This window comes from Pezoporus flaviventris, unplaced genomic scaffold, assembly GCF_033815535.1.
Source record: "Pezoporus flaviventris isolate CSIRO_AGI_PZ_B2104156 unplaced genomic scaffold, CSIRO_AGI_Pfla_v1 ptg000038l, whole genome shotgun sequence".
Taxonomy (NCBI): domain Eukaryota; kingdom Metazoa; phylum Chordata; class Aves; order Psittaciformes; family Psittacidae; genus Pezoporus; species Pezoporus flaviventris.
Window position 1 is genome coordinate 688,029 of NW_026892586.1, and position 9,161 is coordinate 697,189.

Genomic DNA, 9,161 nt, shown 5'->3' on the forward strand with positions numbered 1-9,161 from the left:
AGGTGACCTCCCCAGCTCATCCCCAGCCAGGAGATGTCATGCCAGGGCTCAGTGCCAGCTCAGGGGCCACAGATGTGTAACGAACCTTTCTCTTCTGCAGGACCTAACCTGGGGCTCCCTGGGGCTCTCCTCCTGCTGTGTGCTCTCAGTTTGCTCACTTTGAGAGCTGAATTGCACCATCTGAAATGGACCTTGGGTCTCTGCATATGGACTTAGACATATTCTGGAGACTTGATTTCTGTGTCATTCCAGCAAAACAGCTCCCATGTGTCGTACTCCAACGTCATGGAGTCAGAGTGGGAAGCGCATAGGGCAGTAATCTCCCAAAGTTTTCAGCTTGAGGTGCATTTCTCCTGTGTCTATGCCTACGAGCAGGTGGTGAGGCTGCCCTTCACTCTCACTGCTGTTGACAAGTGAGTGGTTCCTCTTCACCTTGCTGCTGACATGAAAGAGCTTGCAGAAAAATAGATGCCTTCAATGAGGTGATCTGCAAAGGCCCTGGGGAGCCACTAGAGAGCTCTGAGATCAGGCTACCTCCCTTTCTCTTCCCAAAATGTTTTTTCAACACGAGGTTTGGGCCTGGGGCAGAGCTGAAGAAGGGCATGCACAATCTACCTTTCTCGTAGTGTCATGACACAGCAACAAATGCGTGTGCAATGAAGTGAGTTACCTTGTCTTACGCGTGCCCACTCTTGCACAGACACACCAGGCATATGAAACTTGCTCACTCCCTTCCGGGTGCCAAGGGACCACACGTGCCATGCATATGTGTGCCATCTCCCCGTGGAGCCCAGAGGAACCGTCTCTCCTCATCCCAGCAACTGACAGACACACATGACTTAGAGCGGATGCTTTGGGATGCAGTCTTGCTCCACAGGCACCTTTGTCTCCACATCCTGGAGGTCATCATTGACCACCAAAGCCTTCAGCTTTTCTTCCACTCTTTTCTTGTCGTCCTCCTTCTCCTCCAGAACATCCATTCCACCTCCTCCCAGGCACTACAGAAATGCACACACCAGGATGAATTCAGGGGTGGGACCCAGGTACACAGCAACACAGATACATTGGCATGCTGGCTACAGTGATTTAGTACATGAGCATGGCTGAGGCATCCAGAGGCATGACAGTGAAGAGTGAGCACTGAATTTGACTTTGGGCTGGGCTTAGTAAAGAAGTGGCTGCATGTTCCTGGGTGCGGTGGTGCAGGGAAGCCATCAGATCAGGGGAGCCAGACTCAGCACATCCCCATGCTCAGGTGGTGCCGCATCCCTTGCTTGCCGTGCCCGTGTGAAAACTGCGTCCTCCGGGGTGCTGCCAGCTGGAAGGCAGCTCCAAAACCTGCCGGGCACCAGCCGATGGCCCTACCAGAGTCGTCAGGGCTGCACCGAGCCAGGCCGGCAGCGCAGGGGCCTTGAAAGGAGCAGGATGTTCTGCAGCACTCAGCAGCCTCCAAGGACAGAGGCTGTTACGGATATCCTCTCGGGGACGTGGGGGTTGTTTTTTTCCCACTCCCCGCGATCAGGCTGACCCATGAGGGGCAGACAGAGGCACAGACCTTGCACTTGGGGGGCGGCGAGCCCAGCCCTCCTCCCCGACCCTGAGGCTGCCGCTCCCTGCCCGCCCCCCTGCTGCCGGGCACCAGCAGTATGGAAACGCCGCCACAAAGGCACCGCGGGGCCGTGGCAGGGCCTGCGGCTTCCCCCCAGGCCTTCCTCCGGCCCTACCCCGACCTACCCCCGGCCTCCCCCAGGACTCTCCAGGGCTTACCCCAGCCTCCACCCCAGGGCCTTCCCCGGCCTCCCCGGGGCTTCCTCCCGCCCCCCCCCCGCCAGGCCTCCCACCATCCCGGGCAGGCCACTGAGCCCCGAGCTGTCCCCGGGGTCTCCTCAGGAGCCACCCTGCAACCCCTCAGCTGCCCTGACTCTCCCCGCCGCTGGTCTGAGCGTCTTCCTGGCTGAGCTCCAGGTGCTGCCTTGGAGAGACCACCCGTGTGTGCTGCAGCCTCCTCTGCCAGGAGACACTTAGCCAAAGCGGGGGGAAGCAGCCAAATGTGCTCGCCAGGACAGCCCCGGAGACCACGAAGCTGCTCTGAAACTCACTGGGTTTCTCTCTCTTTTTAAAAAGAATAATAAAACCACGAAGCTCCCCCCCCCCCCCCCCCCCTTACTCTGTTGCTTTCTAAGCTTTCGGGCTGTGCTGCTTTTGCATCTCTAATGAAGCCTGTGCAAGCTTCTGTCAACTGCTTTATACAGCACATAATGGAAAGCAGAGATTCTCACCCAAAAGCTGGCAGCCAGGGATGGCAGGAGGCCTTTTCTTTCTTCTTCTTTTTCCAATTGGTTGTTCATTAGGCTGTGAGCAGGGTCAAGTGCTAAACACTATTGTTTTCTGGCTTTCATTGTGGTTAGAAAAAAACCTGGGTTGATGTTCACATTTGCCACTGTGTTGTGGTGACTGAAGCAATTAAAGCACAGAGTATATAGTCAATATATATCAAGAAGCATCATCTTGAGTGATTACTGCTGTTGGCAGCTGGTTACTGTTTCCCAAACAAAGCATGGTAGGACCAAGCCCTCATCCCTCCATCTCTCACCAGATCTTAGATGTCAGAAGTCATTAAGAAACCAGCCAAAGCCACTGTACGTTCTGGTTGCGAAACGGCATGTGTTCAGTACACAGTTATCTGGCCTTCACATGTTCTGCTGTGGTATCTGCTGTTACTGCTGCGTCAAAAGCAGTTACCACAAAACAGTTGGATGCACATACCCCCACATTCCTGGGGATTCTGTGGATACTGCCCTGTTTGGGATCCCACCAGGGTGGTGAATTGGGTCAGCAGTCAGGAGCCATCAGCCAATGGGAAGGGCCATGGGTGCCGGAGGATAGACTTTGGGAGGGTCTAGAGCTGAAGGATGCTAAGCTGGATCTTGTGCAATCACCAAGCAATGTGTTTGGGGGGGGACGACAAGGGACTGGAAGGCAATATAAGGCATGGGGCAGGGAGCACGAGAGTGACAGGGGCATTGGTGGCTGGAGAAGCACAGAGCAGCCTGGCGATGGTAAGTGGGGTGAGAGCAAGGCGAGAGCTTGATGCTGGTGGGATGTCTCAGGACTGCTGTGGAGAACAAGGAGCAGAGCAGGGATTAAACCCTCCTTGCCTGGAGCTCCGGGGTCTGGTGGAGGGTGAGCCATGTGCTGCCAAAACAGAGCGGGGCTTTTGGCACTGCATCGCTCCAGCCACCTGCCCCATCTGGCTCTTATCCATGTCTGATAAGGAGACTCCAGTGTCCAGGGCTCACCCAGGACCACGCCATGAATTTCCCTAAAGAAGTCCATTATCCGTATCATGGGGGAGATTGACTTAATCTGTGTCTTTATGGCATTAATTTTAGTTGTGTCCAAAGCTTTGGGGTTTTTTTTATCCCATTGTCTCCTTGTTATGGATATGTGTTACTGGAAAAGCAAGGATCCTTCTGCAAATCCTGGCTTTTCAAAAGAGCTGTAGTGGGAAGAGGGGAAACGCCTTTCCTCTTTGGGGAGCCTGGGCTGATGCCTCAGCTATGCAGTTTTACTTAAAGTGCCTGTTCTTACTGAAATGTGGCTTTATCACTGCCAGCACATCCCTGCAGGTCCAAGGTCTGGTTTCTTCCACCCCCTCATTCAGGAATAGCTCCCTAAATTCAGGACAGTATTTGACCCTTGTGTTAGCCTGGGGGGAAGGGAGGTATCTGTTCATTTGGGATAGGAAATTACTTTGTGCCATTGAACACAGAGCTTTTGGAGGATATACAGTACAGAAATTATCACACCCAATGCTTGAGGGTGGGCTCTTTATGGATGACTGCAAACATCTCCAGCGAGCATATTAAAACCAAGTTACCCAGAACCTGTTTGTTTTCACAGGAAAGGACTGTGAGATGCTTGCTGCTGGTCTCTGCCCTCTGCCTGGCTGGCTGTGAAGGCAACAAGAGTGAGTCTCCCTGTACACTGTCCCTGCTGGGTCACAGATGAGTACTATGGAAAGGAGAGGTCAAGCCCTCACCTGATCTGTGTCCAGGTTCCTCATTCAGGGCACTGCTGAAGGCTGCTATGGGGAGATAACAGAGCAGGGCTCAAGGGGAGGCAGGAACTGGGGTGCAGGAACCAGCAAAATAGGCAGAAACCTCAGGCTCTCCATCCCAGTCATGTGCAGTATATAACCCATGGAGATGGGCACAGGGGCTGTGATGTGCCACCGCTCTCCTTACTAGCTGGTGGCAAGCTCCATAACTCTGATCCACATTACAGCCATGCTGAGGAGCTCTCCCAGGCTCTCACATGCATCCTCCCAGGCAAGCCACGAGGCAGGTTCTTCCTCAGGTGTGCCTGCCCTGGCTCTAGGTGAGGATCTCAGCCCTGGCAAGCTGTGCAGGGTTTCATACCATGGGTGAGTTCACTCTCGTGTCTCTCACAGAGGAGATGTTCTTGCTGAGTTTCAGCTTTCTCACCTTTCCTTTGCTGCAGGGGAGCTGGTGAGCCCCAGGCGAGGGGCTGCCCTCCGTCTCAAGAGGAGCCTGAATGCCTGCCTGCCAAACCCATGCCAGCACCAGGGGCACTGCCAGCTGATGGAGGACAGACCCGTTTGCAGCTGCAGACCGGGCTTCACAGGGGCATTCTGCCAAGGTAGAGGATGCTATGAGCCCTCCATAGTCTGTCCAGGGACACCAGAGGGAAGGGTGATGGGCATGGTGCACTGGTGCACTGGTGTTACCGCTGCTCTCCAATGCAGGCTCCAGGAGCACATCCCAGCTCCTGCCTGCCACCACTACCATGTCCTGACTACACATTGGTACAAAACCCAGTCACAGGCCATTTTCTTCCTCCCTAAAAGTCTTAATTACTTAATTTCTTGTCTGCCAAGAAGCTGTGCCAGGGCAGCAGGGCAAGCTGCAGAGCACAGCTGCCTTGCAGTGTCAGAACAAGCATACATATTCCACACAGCTCCACTGAAGCCTCTTCCAGACACTGGCCAAAACCTGTGTCTTCTTCATCTGCAAGAGAGGATCCCTGTCCCTGTCTGGTGCCCTTGGCAGGCTGCAGTGATTCTGTAGAGAGCCCTCAAAAGGGGCTATACCCACAACATCTGCCTTTGATGTCTCGAGCTTAAGGACTGTGTCTGTTCAGGGTAGCAGTGGTCATGGACTTGTGCAGGTCTTAAGCAACCAGGAGAAAGTAAGAGACCCACATTAATGCCTGTGTGTTCCCACAGGTTTGTCTTTTGCCCAGTGTCTGTGAAGAGCCCCACCAGCAGCCTCCAACCGAGATGGGATGAGGGTCTGCTGAGCTCAGTGGGACTGTGCCGCTCCATAGTTGACCTAGGCCTCCTTCAGGCCCTTATTGCTATTGCAGATGGCTTTTTTCCCTAGATGTGGTACTGAAGTTGTCCTGTGAGGAAGAGCACATGAAGATGATGGTGAGGAAGGAGGCATTTGAACTCCTGAAGATCCCCCAGCAGCTTGTCCACTTGAGGAACCAGGCATGCAAGGTCTCAGAAAGGGAAGAAGAGGGTGAGCTGTTTTTTGCAGCCACTCTCACAGGTGAAAACCACACTGCTTGTGGATCAATAATTCAGGTAAGGATCCAGCAGAGCCTCTCTGTGTAGCTCTGAAGCCATGAGAGGAGCAGATGTACAGAGTGTGGACAGCAAAGGTGAAGCCCCAGAAGCTTTTCCTTTGATATCAGGGTGCTGTAAAGTTTTCATTCCCCTTGGAAGGCTTCACTGGGGGCTGTCGGAAAGCTCTAGCTATCACCTAGATAACAGCCTGCAGCTTTCTGGTAGCATCCTCTGAGCTCTGCAGTCCTGGCTATAGCCCCTTGGTCCCTCACTTGATTCATGGGTCAGGGGGGGTTCAGAAGAACCAGTGCTCCAACTCTGCATTGCCCTCACCTGTGGTCACTCTACTGATTCCTGCCTTCTCTGATGATGCTTGTCAGCAGCCCCTGGACATGGGGCTTGAGCAAAACCCCAGCAGGTATCCAGGCCTGGAGCAGCTGAGTTGCATCCATCTGAAATGGACCTTGGGTCTCTGCATATGGACTTAGACATATTCTGGAGACTTGATTTCTGTGTCATTCCAGCAAAACAGCTCCCATGTGTCGTACTCCAACGTCATGGAGTCAGAGTGGGAAGCGCATGGGGCAGTGATCTCCCGGAGTTTTCATCTTGAGGTGCATTTCTCCTGCGTCTATGCCTACGAGCAGGTGGTGAGGCTGCCCTTCACTCTCACTGCTGTTGACAAGTGAGTAACCCCTCTTCACTTCACTGCTGACATGAAAGAGCTTGCAGAAAAATAGATGCCTTCAATGAGGTGATCTGCAAAGGCCCTGGGGAGCCACTAGAGAGCTCTGAGATCAGGCTACCTCCCTTTCTCTTCCCAAAATGTTTTTTCAACACGAGGTTTGGGCCTGGGGCAGAGCCGAAGAGGGGCATACCTTTCTCCTAGCCTCCGTGCTTGAAACCAGCTATCTAAAAAATAAAGGGTGGGAACTGGGAGATGCCCCCACCATGCCCCTGTGGAGGTGCAGGTCAGGACCTCCTGAGTTGCCTTTCTCATAGCTCTCACTGGGCAGCCAGTCAGTGAGAACTCCTGGAGCTCCTTGCCTCTGTCCGCACACAGTGTGGACATACCAGCCAGGAGACAGCTTGGGGCCTGGCTCTCACCTGAGAGCAGAGGCACATTCCAAGTCAGTGCACCTCTGCCATTGGCCTTATTTGTGCTGTGTCCTTCCTGCCTTATTCTGTTTGTGAGGTCTCCTCCTCTCTTCTCAGGCTGGTGCAGTTTGTGGTCAGAGAAGGACACTTCAACGTTAGCATGAGACTGTACAAGACCCCCTCCTACTTGCAGCCCTATCACCTGCCGGCTGTGGCTGTCCCTGTCACAGGCACACTCTATGTTCTGCTGAAGATAGAAGGACAGCACCAACTCAAGTACTTCCTGCTGAGTGTTGAGGACTGCTGGGCCACACCGAGCACAGATCCCTACCAGGACGTGCAGCACAAGCTTATTGAGAAGGGGTGAGTGGAGTGCCTGTAGTGCATCTGGTCTCCTTGCACCATGAGCACAGTCATATCTCTTTGCTGGATGCTAAAGACAGGTTGATGTGAGGGAGCAATGACACCATCAATGACACCACCTATGGTGGACACCATCACTGAATAGGTGGAACAGACCCATAGATGATCCTTTTAACCGCTCTAAAGTAAGCCCCCTCTCCTGACCCTGCTCTGCTGCCAACAGTGCTGCCTTCCCTCCAGCATCACTTCTGGGCAGCTGGTGACCTTGCTGCAATGTGCAGAGAGGTCTCTGCTGAAGAGTTTGCATTAAAGGTGGCTGCAGCCAAGCTAAAGCTGGTAACATGGATGTCTGGGAAGTGGGAACCACAGCCAGGCTCACTGCACCCATGCAGAGCAGCTGTGGCTCCCCGGAGTGAGACACAAGGCAGCTCCTGTGGTGGTAACAGTTCCTCCTGAAGCTGGGCACAACACAGGGTGCCAAGGAAAGGCATCCCCACTAGCACCAAGACAGAAATAGTTCAGAAAAACCTGGGGGCTGCACCCAGTCCCTGTGTGCTTGGTGTCCCAGTCTGGGATGCTCCCCTTTGTTTCCCCCTGCTGACTCAGCCATGGTGTCCCAGGTGTCCCCATGATGAGACAGTGACATACCTGAACATCTTTGGAGAGAAAACTACCGCCAAGTTCAGCTTCCAGATGTTCCAGTTTGTCGGTTACCCCGAGGTGTTCCTGCACTGCCGTGTCCAGCTCTGTCTCCCCAATGGCCCGGAGCCCTGTGCCAAGGTGAGCTCTCCCAGTGATCTGCACAGCGCCCTGGCCATGCAGAGGGACCTCCCTTCCCTGGGCCTGCTGTTTGGAGAAGGGGCTCTGCTCTGGTTTTGGGTGCCTCAGCACAATAAACACCTCCCAGCAGCAGGAGCTCAGCCCAGCACCTTGAACTAAAGGTACAAGGTCTTGAACACACCAGAAAGCTCCTTTCCCTCTTCCTTCTGTCTGTTGGGTATTTGCAGGAGGAGAGGTTTATGATAGGACCTGGGGAGGAGCAGGCTCCTCTGGGGTCTTGACCACTCCCAGGCTGCAGCCCCATTGGGGCCTCTGCCAGGGGCAGACCACCAGGATTTGCTCTTGCCCCTGGAGTGGGCTTATCCCCTGCCCTCTGCTCCCAAAACCTTTCCCTTGGCTTTGTCCACAGCAGTGCCCCAGGCACCGGTGGAGCAAGCGGGCACTGGCCAATGACTACAGTAAGATTGTCTCCTATGGGCCCATCCACCTGCTGGCTGGTCCTTCCTTGGAAGCAGAGACCCACCATTCCCGGACAGACCAACATGACCTGGGGGGTACGTATGTCCCTCTGGGGAGGGCAGGAGCAGCTCACAGACCTTTGCAACCCTCTAGGCAATGACAGGTTCTTTAAAAGGGCTGCTAAAGTCACTGCTCTGCACAGGAGCGTGGAGTCTTTCAGGTGTCATGGCCATGCAGGGCATGCTCCAGGAGCCAAACCAGCACAGAGAGGTTGGCTCTGGTGAATGGCTCCGTACTGGGCACAGGTCAGGCTGAGCAGGGTGGGAAGGGACCAGGAGTCAGGAGCCAGGTGAGGGAGGCTAGGCTCTCACAATGGACCTCTGCATCAACACAGTGAGGCAGGCTCCTTCTGAGCACTGAGGTCAATCCAGGAGATCCAAGCAGAGGTCCAGGACCAAGACCACCCACAGCATAGCTCAGACCAGCCACATGAATGACAGACTAAATGGAGCCCCTGGGCAGCAGGTGTGGGTGGAGGCCCCATGTGAGGCTAATTGGGGTGACTGGGTCCTGTTAATGCCCTCAGGACCCTGCCATACCCCCAGCTCCAGTGGCTCTTACCCTTCACAGGAGGTGACCTACCCAGCTCAGCCCCAGCCAGGAGATGCCATGCCAGGGCTCAGTGCCAGCTCAGGGGCCACAGACATGTAACCAATCTTACTCTTCTGCAGGACCTAACCTGTGGCTCCCTGTGGCCCTCCTCCTGCTGTGTGTTCTCAGTTTGCTCACTGTGGCTCTGGTGGCTGTTGGCGTGAGGCGTTGGGCAGAGTAGAAAGCAGATGTTCCCAAATAAATGTGGCAGCAGCAA

The 9,161-nt window shown here is 54.5% G+C and overlaps 1 protein-coding gene across 4 annotated transcripts; it reads left to right on the forward strand.

The window, feature by feature from the left end:
* The first annotated feature begins 2,907 nt into the window (after positions 1-2,907).
* Positions 2,908-9,161, forward strand: LOC133275271 (uromodulin-like). Of its 4 annotated transcripts, XM_061465119.1 has the most exons (11): positions 2,908-3,059; positions 3,904-3,970; positions 4,504-4,662; positions 5,406-5,611; positions 6,118-6,278; positions 6,809-6,845; positions 6,945-7,054; positions 7,675-7,834; positions 8,244-8,388; positions 8,496-8,573; positions 9,025-9,161. In XM_061465119.1, exons 1-11 carry the CDS (start codon positions 2,913-2,915, stop codon positions 9,123-9,125), a joined length of 1,371 nt encoding a protein of 456 aa, XP_061321103.1. In that variant the 5' UTR covers positions 2,908-2,912; the 3' UTR covers positions 9,126-9,161. The 4 variants fall into 4 exon arrangements, with proteins under 4 accessions (XP_061321103.1, XP_061321099.1, XP_061321100.1 ...); XM_061465115.1 differs by having other exon boundaries at positions 6,809-7,054; XM_061465116.1 differs by having other exon boundaries at positions 6,809-7,054; positions 8,247-8,388.